The sequence below is a fragment of the Mixophyes fleayi genome, chromosome 1 (assembly GCF_038048845.1).
Source record: "Mixophyes fleayi isolate aMixFle1 chromosome 1, aMixFle1.hap1, whole genome shotgun sequence".
NCBI lineage: Eukaryota > Metazoa > Chordata > Amphibia > Anura > Limnodynastidae > Mixophyes > Mixophyes fleayi.
This window is the reverse complement of record NC_134402.1, coordinates 54,367,578-54,382,348: the sequence shown is the minus strand read 5'-3', so window position 1 is coordinate 54,382,348 and position 14,771 is coordinate 54,367,578. Positions and strand designations below refer to the sequence as shown.

The window sequence follows — 14,771 nt, the reverse complement described above, 5'->3', positions numbered from 1 at the left end:
CCAGTTACATCCTCTACTGAAGTGAACAATTATTGGAACGATTTTCCCTTTCTTTCTCATGCACATACATACATGATTCCAGAAAAAGCTTTTAATGTCACAAGAATTAGTACTGTTTCTTCCAAGTGGACAATTCAAGCCCTAATAACGGAGGAGACACATCAGGAAAGAAGGAGACCGTTTTAAACATATTATATTTTAATCTGCAAAGACCAAAAATAATAATAATAATAATAATAATAATAATAATAATGGCAGGCAGTTTATTTACAGAAAACTGTACAAAAGCAAATTAAATTATGTAAAATATTTCATAAATAGAAGTGGACTAGCATTGAATACATTGCTTAGCATAGTTGCGTGCATAGTGACTCATAATAAAAGATGATAAATTGTTCTTTGCTTCACTATCAACATCCAAGTTGCAGAACAATAGTCAATGATTAATATTACAAACAGATCGAACCACACTGAATGCAAGTGTATTAGTTGTTGTTTGTTTGTTTGTTTTTAAAGTAAAGTTATACCACAAGCCAAGGTGAAACAAGATGAAGCTTCCTGCTTTCAGCTTCTCAAAGCAATGTGGCTCCTTTATGACATCCTAGTTATTTACAATAATTTCCCATCCTTTTCAAACGGTGTATTCATTAAGTATAAAACCAAGTGTAAGTGGCATTCATTGCAGCGTATGAAACTTTACATATTGTGTTCTCAAGTATTCTACTCATTACCTGGGGCAGGTAATAGGGGGGGACGACCTCTTTCAAGACCATATGTAAAAATAATGTCTATCCTTTGAAATTCAAGCAGCCAGTCCAAAACCACACCGGACACAGATAAATACATACAGATCAGGAGGAGCCGTAGACTGTAAGATTGAGGTTAGAGACCTCATGTGTGAGTTTGTGTATGTGTGTGTGCATGTATATATATATATATATATATATATATATACAAATTTAAAGGGCCTGATTCAGAGCAGAACGCAAGCATACTCATAAATTGTGATTGAAAAGTTGCGTGCAAGTATATGTATATGTACGCCATAGTCTGAGGTGAAGATGTATCCATGTGTATGGGCAGCACGGTGGATAAGTGGTTAGCACTTCTGCCTTACAGCACTGGGGTCATGAGTTCAATTCCCAACCATGGCCTTATCTGTGTGGAGTTTGTATGTTCTCCCCGTGTTTGCGTGGGTTTCCTCCCACACTCCAAAAACATACTGGTAGGTTAGTTGGCTGCTATCAAATTGACCCTAGTCTGTGTGTGTGTCTGTTAGGGAATTTAGACTGTAAGCCCCAATGGGGCAGGGACTGATGTGAGTGAGTTCTCTGTAGAGCGCTGCGGAATTAGTGGCGCTATATAAATAAATGGTGATGATGATGTGTGAATGAGCAGATTCGTCCGCTAGACAACTCACACATCCCTCAGACACTTACGTCAAACTTTTAAATATGTACAGAACACCTTTTATCTTATATGTTATGAACGCAATTGCTTTGAAGCATCATTTAAACTTGAATAACCAAGCTAATACAGCAATAACAACTTCCCAATAGGCAAGGCAAAAGAAAAAAAATTATGTTTGCTTCAACACACTTCACCTAATCTAAGGTATGTAGTAAAGTCTCAATAAGTGTCTGCGCGTCATTGGCAAACCTCTAATTTCAAGCATTTCGCTAGTTCGTGTGTTCATCATCATCATCATCCTTTACTTACACCTGCCCCTGACTGCCCTCAAATAAGACTGCTTTTTTTCAGCCGCGTCTACAGCTACATCCCAGCCTGAATCTGTATGTAATCGGTGGAACAAGCTCTTATTGTACATTGCCTATGTTAGAACCCCCCTTCCGTTCCCCCATCACGCCTCTTCAGACACAGTGATTGTAAGTGCCAATAATTTGCAGGTCTGACTAGCCATAGTTGAGTACATTCGCTTTCCGAGCATGCATAGTGGTATAACACGCAAGGGTATGCTATGTAAACAGGCGTACGTTTCACTCTGAATCAGGTCCGAAGTAATTATACCATAATGTAATGTATAAATGCATGCACAGTTTGTTTGAAATTCTAATACATGGTATATGTCTGAATAATATACAATTGATAACAGCTGTAAAGTATGCATGTAATGAGAGGTAAATAGTAAAATAAGAGTAGACAATTGCTTGTTACTTATTTATGGACTTGTTGTATATTGACCACCATCATGTAAGAGCTTCAGACTGAAAAACAAGCCCACAGCATATAACACCTCAATGTTCCAAATGTGCTCCTTAATAGAAGTGATACAAGTTCCCAGAACAGAACCATTGTTCACAATTAGGACTGGTCCGTCATTACAGTTTAGAAGAAGGCAGTTTTCTTTTTGTCAGAAAATAAATGTAGTTAATTACAAAGATTCAGTAGGGATGAGCCCAATACCCTTTAGTTACCAAACCAGACCACTGTCGTACAATGATAACAGGTATAAAAGGCACAGTTGCAGAATTTGCATTCACTCTTTTATTGTTTTTTTTATATCAATATTATGATTTTTTTTTGCTTTGCTTTTTATTTTCTACAAAAAACTTTAAATATACATAGTAGCAACAGACAGTACCTATTCAAATAAAAGCTAAAATTACTAATGCAAAATACTGTTCTTTGTATCATGCCAAGTGAATAGAGTAATCAACATGTTACAATATGATGGTTACTTTATTTGCAGTCTACTAGAAAATTACTGTGTACTGTATATACAAAGAATATGTATTTGTTTAATAAGTTTAGCCCTAACAAAATGTCTTTGCATAAAATGATGATGCTATCACTGCATTTTATATGGAATAAAAATTGATGAATGAATGGATGTTGCAATTGTTTATGCTTTGCATTAGTGTGTAAAAATTGAGACTAATGATTACCTATTACAATAGTATTGTTTATTTAGCAAATTAAAATATATATGTTTAACTAATTGGCTATGCAGACAGGAGACACATGCAATAAAACTCCATAGGTATTATACAGAAGCATTTTATGAATATTTTTTTTTTCTTTTAACAAGTACTTACAAATTATACAATAAAGCATATCTTAGTCTCAAAACCTCCAAATCTCCTAAATATACTATGGCGTAACGGTGTTCACGAGTCTGTGTGTTTGTAAAAACTATCATGCATAAAATGAATGGAGAAAGAAAAAAAGGAAAAAAATCGGCAAAAGGGCCCCCAAAGAGAAAATAATGTATATGAATGTTTATTCTTCAATGAAATGCAGCATGCTACAAGGTAACATAAAAAGCATTTAAACCAGCTTTTGTATATTAATATATATCAAAGCATGTGTAAAATGAGCAGAGAATTAGCTTGAAATTATTGTAAGGTTTCTTTTCTGCCTGCCTAAATGTAACCAGCATATTGTCTGTTTTACTATCTTACGTTAAGGAGTGGAGGGTGAAAAAGGATTGGCTTGCAGTCTCTTAGGTAACTGAATAATCTATACAGATTGGTGCATTCCTACACCAGGAAATTGACAGGGAGGTCACTGAAAAATCTGCCAGGGGTAACTGGGCATGCTCTCCTCCATTTACTTGTTTCACTCTATCCCAACAGTTGTTTTGTCATTGAAAGCTGTGCTGTAGTCTTTTATTGCTAATAGTAATGTAGTATGAGAAAACACTGGATCATAATTTGCTTTTTAAAAAAAAGCCAAAAAAACATTAGACTTTAATTGTTAAATTGAAAATTACGTAGCAATTCTCATTAAAAAATGTAAGATATTTTTTGACTTAAACCACATGATCTATGAGACTTGCCATTATGCATTCATTCTATTGCAAGTGCTTACTACATGTACCATGTTATGCTTATTTATGAGTTTAAAATATACATATGTGTCCATAAAATTTATTGCAAATAAAAATTCTAAACCTATTTGTGGCCAAATACAATTGTGAATCTTCTATGGTCAATTCTATGGATAATAGTCTCCATGCACTATTTATCAAAATGGTCTAGCAGTGACAATGATTTAATTGACTGCTTTCTTAAAAAAAATGTGCTTACTTTTAGTCTGTTTAGAAAGCTAATTTTATTAGATGATTTAGACCAATTGACTTCAACAATAAATTTGGTGTTTCTAAGTAGTTCTGTTTATGGATAAAAAAAATCAGTACATATGTTATTTTATCTAATTATTATTTGTGAAAGGGTTGTTTTTAAAAAATGAAAAGTAAAATTGTGTTGTTCTGATATGTCTTGGTCATAGCTGACTAAGCTGCTAACAATGAACTATTTCACAATCAGTCACATTTAAAATGCTATGTTACATGCGTCTGCATATGAATAAAATTGTGATCTGTGTTTTATTAATTAGGTCAGTTACCATGAAAATATCTTGCAACCATCAATTTAGTGAAAAGAATAGCAGTGGAAGGGCTAACACATGCAAGTAATAATAGTCGTCTCTACATCACAATATACTTAAGCAGACATGATAATTGCCTGGTTTGCAGGCAAAAGTGGCAGGCAAAGCTTTTGTCTCTTTGGTGGCCCCCTCATATTTCTGAGTTGTATTGTTATGACTGTAAAGTTTTGCCTTATAATCTTGCTTGTTTAATATGAAAGAACCCTGTCGCTTCAAATAGCTTACAGATAAACTTCTCTTCTAGTTAAAGTGTTGACAGGAGATGGCTTGTACTCCCCTGTTTGTGTAAGGGGAATATCCTCAGGATTGGCTTCTTCGCTTTTACTGTAGGTAGCTACGTTGACGGTCTCATACGATGCCAACTTTTTGTTAAGTAGGTTTCGGTTGCGATCACCCATAAGTGAAACTTCACCGTTGGCCAGCTTTTCCTGGCTGTCTCGTTCATCAACCGGCATAAAGGTGGAGAGCTTTGGCTGGTTTTTCGGTTTCCTTTCAGGTGATGTACGGACAGGCATCCAGCAGGAATCGGAGTGCCCATATTCGTCACAATCTCTTGTGCATTTCCCAGTTAAAGCTACATCCGGCAAAGGTCTTGAGTCTGAAAGGTAGAAGAAAAAGGTGTTCATTCCATAGTGAAAATTATTTACTTTGAAAGAACACTAAATGCACAATATAAATGCTTTTACATGGTAACGAATCCATAGGTTGAACTGCTTTTTAATTTAATACTCAATTATCAGGAAAACTGTGTGGAGTTAATTTAAACAATTTGGATTTTCAGCATTTAATAATAAATACAATTAAAAAAAATGACCTAATACCTTTTATAGTACAGTACAGCAAATAAAATAACCTAAACAGATCTATTTAAACTGCACAAACTAAATTCCAGTGGAAAGGAATTAGATATGTTCAACCAGTTGTAACTTAATTGATTATGTAAATGGTTCAGAAAGTAGCACAACTATACATAATGGGCCGGAGTCATTAAGGAGAGCAAGGCAAAAAAAGGAGTACATTTGATATTGGACAACCCATGTTACAATGCAAGGGGTGCAAATTAGTATATTATTTTGCACCTATTTTGGCTGTTTTTCCATGCAACACACAGATACTTGATAGCTTTATGATTACACTGAAATTTAAAGTTGACTTGCCTTACCCCAACTATAAATATGCCATCATATTATAAATTTACCCCCCCCTTCAATGCAACATGATTTTGCCAAGGTGCAAAGTTACTTCTTTTTATGCTTTACTCTCCTTAATGACTCAGGCCCAATGGCTTTTTTTAAACATGAGAACACATTTAAGGTGCTCGCAAATATATTTTCCTATATAGATCTAAGGCTTATTATCTACAGTAATTAATTATGCTAATGCTCATCCATGTATAATTTGAGGCTATCCCTTGTCATCATCATCATCATCAGCTATTTATATAGCGCCACTAATTCCACAGCAATTCATTGTTTCACATCTCTGCAGGGTATAAACTTAAACATAGGATATGCCTGCCCTTTATAATGTGCAATTACTATTTATTTGCTGAATTTAACAGATTAAACAATAACAGTGAATGTGGCATGTACAGAAGTTTGGGCACCCTTCCAGTTTATTAATTATTGCTTGATTTAAGACTTCAAAACTTTAATGATTCATTAGACATAACATTAAGCAAGGTGAAGAGCTGATTAAAAACTTTGACACTTTCAGGATGCTATGCCTACTCTCAACAACCATGGGATCCAATAAGGAGCTGACTGGAGGCTTCACATTATTCCCCCTGTTAAAAAGCAGGGGAGGGTATAAATAATATATCTAAATTCTTCTGGTTTGGGGTGTTCACTTTCCAAAATATTGTTAAAAATGGAAGTAACATTGAACTGTTGAAGTCAAGGCAAGACCATGAAGAGGCAGAAAATCTCTTATAGAAGGGCATTTAAACATGCAAAGCAGAACTGACATTTTTTTTATTTTACAATAGGGGGCACATTATTTTCCTGTGCTACACAAGTCCGTTTTAAATAAAGCTAGTTGTTGTTAATGAGGTGATTGTTATAACCAGGTTTGTCTAACCACTGACAGTTGTGAATTTTATCCCTGAATCCTTGAATACTTTTAAAATGAGTCATGTGACACAAAAGATACTGCACACCAAATCTAAAATTATGTTTTACAGGAGTGACTACTTATACAAGTGATCATTTTACTACACATCAACACATCAAATATATGGATATACTTTACAGGACATTACATATATATATATATATATATATATATATATATATATATATATATATATGTCTGTGTTATTTGTTTTATTGATGACTGGGCACCTTCTGCTCACACCTCACACATGTATACAACACTTCCCTCCTTCTGGCTTCACATTTACCAATTATCTCTTCTTTACCTCCTAGATGCCTTCACACAGACAAATTACGCACACACTTTTACACTATTTGTGTCCAAGCTGTTGTCCTTATCACAGGCTTTGAGCAAAGATCAGGTAAATTCAGAATATTTCTACACAGTGCAGTACCTAGTGATAGACTGCTTGAGAAGCAATTGACCAATGCCGCTGGTAGTACTCTGAGTATTTGGTCCAGCAGGGGTCAATGAGGCATATCTATCACCTGCATTGAGGGGGGCCTGGCAAAGTCTGTCCATCAGCTCCAGAGGTCATACACTCTGTTATTCTGCACATACACAGTAGAGCCCCATTTGGGCTCTTAAGTTCTACTGTCATGATTGTAATTATCACAGTGGAACTAAAAGTTCAACCAGGGCTTCATTGTACATGTATGCTCAGAAGAGCAGACTAGGGCTTCTGGAGCAGCAAGTTGTTACTCACTGCTGCTCAGACCCCCCCCCCCCCCCAAAAAAAAATAAAAAAAATAAATAAAAGAGACCATCGCAAATTTTATGGCACACCAAGGACAACACTATACTCACGATTACAAATATATAGAGAAAACAATAATTAATTATGGTTTTCCTTTCACACAAGAGAGCTTCAGCTATTAACACACTACACGAAGTTCTCTCATATAACATGGAAACCATGTTTCCCAGTTGCTTGTATGTGAGACTAAACAAACTCCACAATACTTCAGTTTTCTGACTGGAAAACTGGAGTTTTCATAATTACGCCAACCTAGGTGAACATTGTACACTGGTGACGCATCCTTACTCTTCAGTAAGACAGAGAAGAGTGCAGAAAGGAATATGCTACGCACACGTCAATGAATCATGTAATATTTAATTGTGACAATGCACATACTGGATCATATCATATTTTATATTTAGTGGTCTTTTCAATTGTTGTATTAATGCAAGTTAATTGCTTCTTATAATCTGCCTTCTTTTATTTTTATAATGTAAAATTACATTATTCTCTACAGTTACGTACTTTCAGTATAATACAATTGGAATATGAGTGTCTTTAGTGATTGTTTTCAGAATGTATTGTTAGTCAAGAATTTTGTTAAACAGTAATAGATCATTCTGAAACTTATTTGAATGCAACGTTTTTTGCACATTGTGACATACCATTTGAATTACATAATTTATCACTAGAATGAACAAAACATTTGATATTCAACACATTTGCTAAGAAAATAGTACATTTTAGGTATGAAAATGAAAGTCAATTACATGAAAATAAATAGCTACAGAAACATACAAACATAGAATGCTAATGAAAGATAAAGACCATTGAAAATTTTGCAAAAGGATATGGCCATAAATGGGCCTTCTCAGACTACTGCCACTGAATCTAGCTATAATAGTCTATAGCTCAGAAGAAGCATCCACTTTTCTCCTTTGAGACCAGAGTGGAAATCTCAGCAGGAGAAGGAGCTTTGGAGGGAAGAAGCACCCTTGACTGGCCCCCTTACCTCAGGATCCCTTAGCCACACCCACTGCATCCCTATTGTTGTTTTCATAAAGTTATAGTATTAAACCCAGAATTGCGTGCTTGTTAAGGCATTTCAGCTTATTTTGCAATCATCATGGCACAACACATAATCCGCAAAACAAAGCGCAACTGAGCACCCATGATCTTTACCTCAGGAAATAACTTGTCTACATGTGAATGAGGAAATAGTGATTTTTGAGAGTGCAGTTTGGGTAAAGTCATTAATGCATTGTTAAATGTATGAGGCTAATCACACTGTAGAGACTCCTTGGAGCACTGTCTGAGCAACTCAAAGGGACATCAGATAGCCACGCAATCCAGTGCTCAGATAAGAAGCATATTCACTTCCTATGTGAGTAGCAAGGAACATGCAGTAGAGCAGCATAATGGCTATCACGTCTACAGGAAGTTATGAGAGAGACATGGAGAGGGCAGCAAGAATGAGAGGCATGGGATGGGGCAACAGTGAAAGAGTAATGGAGAGGGCAGCAATGAGAGAGACATGGAGGGGGCTGCAATGAGAGAGGCATAGAGGGGGCAGCAAATAAAGAGGCATGGAGGGGGCAGAAATGAGACAGACATTGAAGGGCAGCAATTAAAGAGAAGCATGAAGGGTGGTAATGTGAGAGATATGGAGGGGGTAATGGATTAGATATGAGTATTAGACCCTACACTTTGTAGTGCAAACTCAGAAAAAAAAGAGCACAATGACTGGTATATTAGGATTTCAGCAATGACCAAATGACCAACACAGCTCTTCTATAAGGGTGTATATTAGACCCTACACTTTATAGTGCAAATTCAGAAAAAAGGCCTGCAAGGACTTATATATTTATAATTTGTATTTCTGCAATGACAAATTCAGCAATGGAGCTTTCTCTAACAGTGCTACCACCCTCCTCTTTCTCTTCTATCACTTTGCCTGCCAAACTGCTCTATACTCTGTCCTACTCCTTCTCTGTCCCTCTCTCAAATGGCGCTAGATCGACGTGGAGGGCGGTATTTATAGATTCCAAAACTTATGAGATCCGAGATCCGATGACGTCACAATGACGTTTTGCCTCGTTTTGGAATCCGCATAGGCGCGAGAGTACCGAGCCGACCTGGCTTGGCACTGGGAACCCCAAAGTTCGGGTGGGTTCGGCTTTCACAAAACCGAGCCCGCCCATCTCTAATCTTTATTCAATACAAAACTATTTTTATTATTTTGCAGTGCATTTTTAAATATGGCCAAAACAGTATGAAATCCATTGTATCATGTTTAAAAATTCCAGTGGCTGTTAAATAATAATTGTACATAATGTGTTGCAAAGTTCCAGTATAGAATTAGTAGTCGAATGCACTTAAGAAACATAAATCTGTTTCTGGCTCGTCCCATTATTTATAAAAGTTGCAGTGTAAAGTTTTGCGTGTTCACATGTCCCTGCAGCACTGTTCTTCAGTAATCATCAAAGAGCATATGTCTGTCCTTTACCATACCTTTGAATTCAGCTGCAGTCCTGACACCTACAGTTTCTTCCCTCAGTGATGGATAACAGAAATATTGACATTTGTCAGCACATCAATTCTTAAACCACAACCGTTTGGGAGTTCTACACAGTATGCAGAAAATACAACAAGGGAATTCAAGTGTTCATCACCATACATCTGTACTGTTACTCTTACTCCCTAAAAGGTATGGAAAGCGGATCATTTATTTTCTGTTTGTTTTTTTAAAGTAGGTATGTTTAGAAAGGGGACGTTTGTAATATATTTCAGTGTAGATCACTAGCATCATGTTTGTTTGATAACTTGTCTATGGCCTGTAAATTCTACTTCTAGATTTGGCTACCCTGGTGTAGCATATACAGAGATCCAGTGGTGGCTGTATTGTGGTAGAAGAGGCAGTGCTATAATGCAGATACAGTAAAAGTTGCTTAGAACAGAGACTAGAAAGAACATAGTATTATATTAATGGTTAAGGACCAAGGGAATTATTTACCAAACGTCATTTTTTTAAAAAATCAACCACTTTCCGCTAGAGATTTAAAACAGCAATATTTAAACCCTGCGTGTTTGGGTTGTATTAAATTTATATATATAGAATTTTTAGATTTACCAATCATATTTCTGTATATATATATATATATATATATATATATATATATGTGTACTTTGTGTCTATTGGGACACTTTGCCACCATCTAATAGAAGTGGTGGTTTCCCTGGGATACCACAGCTTAAAGGTGCAGTGAGGGTTAAATCTGCACACACACACACACTCTCTCACACACAGAGCAGGAGACCAGGTGGAGCACCTGGTCTAATCAATTAAGGAATCAGTTAGAGCAAGGCCTGACAGGAAGCTTAAAAACCTGGGTTTGAACTTTGTGTAGGAGACTGGTGCCAACAAGTGGCCAGTGACTAGTTAGGGACCTAACTGTTATAGCCAGAGTTGAGGGCTATTGGATTATGTTTATTGTTGTGAATGCTTTATTTGTTTGCTGAAGACACTGCAAGACAGTTTATCCATCCAGACAAGTAAAATAAATGTCAAAGTGCTTCAGAAAAACCTGTGTGAGGAGCCATCGGTTTGCACACCTTTTGCAATATATATATATATATATATATATATATATTTGATTGATATATATATACATATACATATAGATTAGATAGATAGATAGATAGATAGATAGATAGATAGATAGATAGATAGATAGTTAGATGTATATACATATAGTTGCAACAATTGTAAAGATACACAATGGATACACAATGGCGCATAACTCAATGTTGATTAATTGTGTAAATGGTCCATATTTCACAGAAAACTTGCCAATGTAGAATTTACAATTGTATCAGATGGTGTTTCTGGAATTAATCTATAAAGAATCTATAAAGAAAAAGAAAGAGATAGGGTCGCCAAAATAGTGTAGTATTGTAAGATCACTGTCTAATACCCTTAATAACTAAGTTGTGCGTACCAGACAATAGAGAATCTCAAATGCATCAAGACTTAGAGACAGAGTGACCAGATATAGATGGAACATAAAACCAGAAATAGTGCATAATCCTTTGTGTTTTTAAGGTGCACACCAAACCCATGCAAAGGTATATATGGGTACCAGAAGTATGAACTTTAAAGCTTATCTGCATACAATCCTGAAGTCCTTGTATGTTTGCTGAGTCAGACAGAGTTGCTCATTGGAGTTTAGATGTTTTGCCCAGCCTTTGTGGCTGCAGCGATCACATGATGCATGATGCACAGAGCTGGAGCTGTTGATATCGTTCCTGTGCTGTGCAGTGGGTATGCCACACTCCGCCTCTTTTTCTACTGTCTTCATTGTAAGGCTATCAAATTTCATTCACTTAGATTTTCTAAACCACCACAAAATTTCCACTTCAATCTCTGTGTATATATATATATATATATATATATATATATATATATATATATATATATATATTTAGATATATATATAGAGAGAGAGAGAGAGTAACACAATGGCATTGAGTTCATAGGTATGGTTCCAAATAGGGCCATACACGTGATGAGCCTGTATTTTCCCCATATAGTCACATGGATTTTTTCCACAGTCTCAGACATACTGCTAGGTTAATTGGCTTCTGAGATAAAAATGACCCATGCCCGTGTATGTGTGTGTTTGCTATAAAGACGTTAGACTGTAAGCTTGACTAAGGAGGGACTGATATGAATCAATAAACATTGATTCTGTAAAGCACTGAGTAATATATTTGCATTATACAAATAAAGGATAATGTGTAATAAATGTCAAAACAACTGTTTGTCAGAATTGAATAATATACATAGTGTTTTCATGTTCTATTTTATGTGCATTCCAGAAGTCCAAAGTTTGCCCAAAAATAGAAAATACATTTGCATATGTCTTGTTGCTAGCATTTTTAAAAGCAAAAAAAGAGCCAGTAGGTCTGAGGTCTTACACAGAAAACACAGAGTTAGTGACAGCTAGGCTGACTCTTCTCACAGAAAGGCACATGGGCGCAAGTGCCCGTTGGTACTTTTATTGCTATAAGTCTGCGGTTTGTATACTGCTCCAGTATTAAATAATAAGTGTAGCACTGTTAAAAATAAATTTTTATTGGCCCTGTTATCGAAAAAAGAGTATTGCCCCTATAATATAATTCTAAATTACTGTTGCCCCATCATATAATAGTATATCAATGTTGTCCGCATAATATAATAATACATTAATACCCTCATAATTAACATGTCTATTGTGGCTCCTCTTATGTTTTGATTGGCAGGATAGTTCCAAATGCATGCGGTTTGATCCTATCTCTCCTGTCTACATGATCAGGTTTTTTTTCTGTTGCTTTGTGTTTTTTCCAACCATCACACACCGCAATGGGGATTGAGTTTTCTATCTCCAAACCACAGGATAAGGCAATTTTCGAACTGCATATAAAACCGACTTATGATACATTTCCCCCCATGTATAGCATATTTTACCTCTAGTTCGATCATTTGGAAGTGGACGCATATATTGTAATTGAACCATTATATGTTTAGATTATATACTGTATAGGATCCATGGTTATTATTAAGTATTGGTAAATAGAATGTATCATGCTTTCCATATGGCGCATACATCTTTAACAGGCAGACCATTTATTATATTGATACACAGTGTGGAGTCCTCAGCATTAACCGCACAAGCCTTACTCTTTCACATCAGTTCTTGCCATATATACTCCTTCCAGATACCTTCAACAATAACTGCAGCATTTGATGGTTTTAAATGCCACTGACAATTATGTGACTTCTCATAGAGAAGAAAAGAAGACATAGTTGAGTATTCAACAGTATTGTGGCTTCTGAGCCCCTTTATGGAGCTGTTTACTGTTAGTGTTTAATAAGATAATCCTCAGCATCACCATTTATTTATATGGCGCCACTAATTCCGCAGCACTGTACAGAGAACTCATTCACATAGGTTCCTGCCCCATTGGAGCTTACAGTCTAAATTTCCTAACATACACACTCAGACAGAGAGACTAGGGTCAATTTGATAGCAGCCAATTAACCTACAAGCATGTATTTGGAGTGTGGGAGGAAACTGGAGCACCCGGAGGAAACCCACGCAAACACAGGGAGAACATACAAACTCCACACAGATAAGGCCATGGTCGGGAATTGAACTCATGACCCCAGTGCTGTGAGGCAGAAGTGCTAACCACTAAGCCACCATGCTGCCCATAATCATTTAAAACAAAACAAAACAAAAAAAATGTTTGCTTATAATTGAACCTGGTGAAAACACATAATGCAGTGCACCAGAATACAATAGAGCAGTCTTTAGTATTATAATTGTGGTGCATTTACATAGGATACTTTAAAGAAAAATGAAGCAAAGTGCAATCTTTTTATCCAATGACAGCTTAAATACATGGAAACCTCAATAACAGTGAAAATTCCTATTAAAAATCAGTGTTTAGTAGAACAGTTAATGTTAAGTTCCTCCCGTTACTGGAAGAGAATTTATCAGATGTGTGTCTTCATTCCCAAAGTTAACTTTTAAACACATTACTGTATATACCAACCTGAGAAAAGTGATAATCTCCAGTGGGAGGTTTATCTTTTTTTTCTCCATTCAGCTGCCAGTGAGCATCTAGCTGCTGATAAGAGGTGAGTTATGAGTTTATTCTTGAGGGGATAATAAGGTTATATTGGCAATCCAAGGAGAATTGTCCGAGGGTCTAAAGGAAGTTTTATATCTCTTACAGCCTCGGTTTGAGTAATAATTATTTTCCAGAAACGTTTAATCAATTGGTAAGGCTGATATGGTGACCTGTGACTTTTTTTTTATTTTGTTCATATTTTTTATTGTGTATGTGTGTGTGCGTTTGTGTAAACACACATACACACTTTACAACATCCTTTTGACCTGTTTATAAATAAAAAAAAAATCAATCTTTCCAGTGTAAAGGTTGGATCAAAACAGTAAACTGTAACTATTCTTGACAGAGTGAGGCTAGACTTCAAGCCTACGGGCCATTTTGTGAATATCTTTTTCTTGCTCACCGTCAACAATATACTTTAAAAGAAATTTCACATCCAATCATTTGCAGTGAAAAAACAGATTTGCTATGTTACAGGGAAAATATTCTATTTCTGCAACTAAAATAAATATTTCCCTTAGGTTTCAGGTAGCTCGCAAAACAAGGTAAATACCCAGTCTAATAGTCTGTTTTCTTACATGAAAAGGTAAAAATCACAGGGGTTATGCTAAGAAGGTCAGGACCCCAGTTTTCTCAGGACTTCTTGGATTACTGCATTGGCATTGAAAACAAATATGGGGTGTTAAAAGTAGATGTCACGAAAACAACCACCTTGTCTGTTGGAAAATGTGTAAAACTCTCCCTGTCTGTCCCACACACTAACTTTGCCTTACCAATTATGCCATCATCAAGT

At 35.9% G+C, this 14,771-nt stretch overlaps 1 protein-coding gene across 3 annotated transcripts in view; it reads right to left on the bottom strand.

Annotated features, from left to right (window-relative positions):
• Positions 1–232: 232 nt before the first annotated feature.
• PCDH7 (protocadherin 7) overlaps positions 233–14,771 on the bottom strand; it is a 585,593-nt gene continuing 571,054 nt past the window's right edge. For all 3 annotated transcript variants that reach the window (XM_075194763.1, XM_075194765.1, XM_075194764.1), the window contains one exon: positions 233–5,008. In XM_075194763.1, coding sequence (XP_075050864.1) covers positions 4,632–5,008 — 377 coding nt within the window. In that variant the 3' untranslated portion in view covers positions 233–4,631. The remainder of the gene's footprint in view (positions 5,009–14,771) is intronic.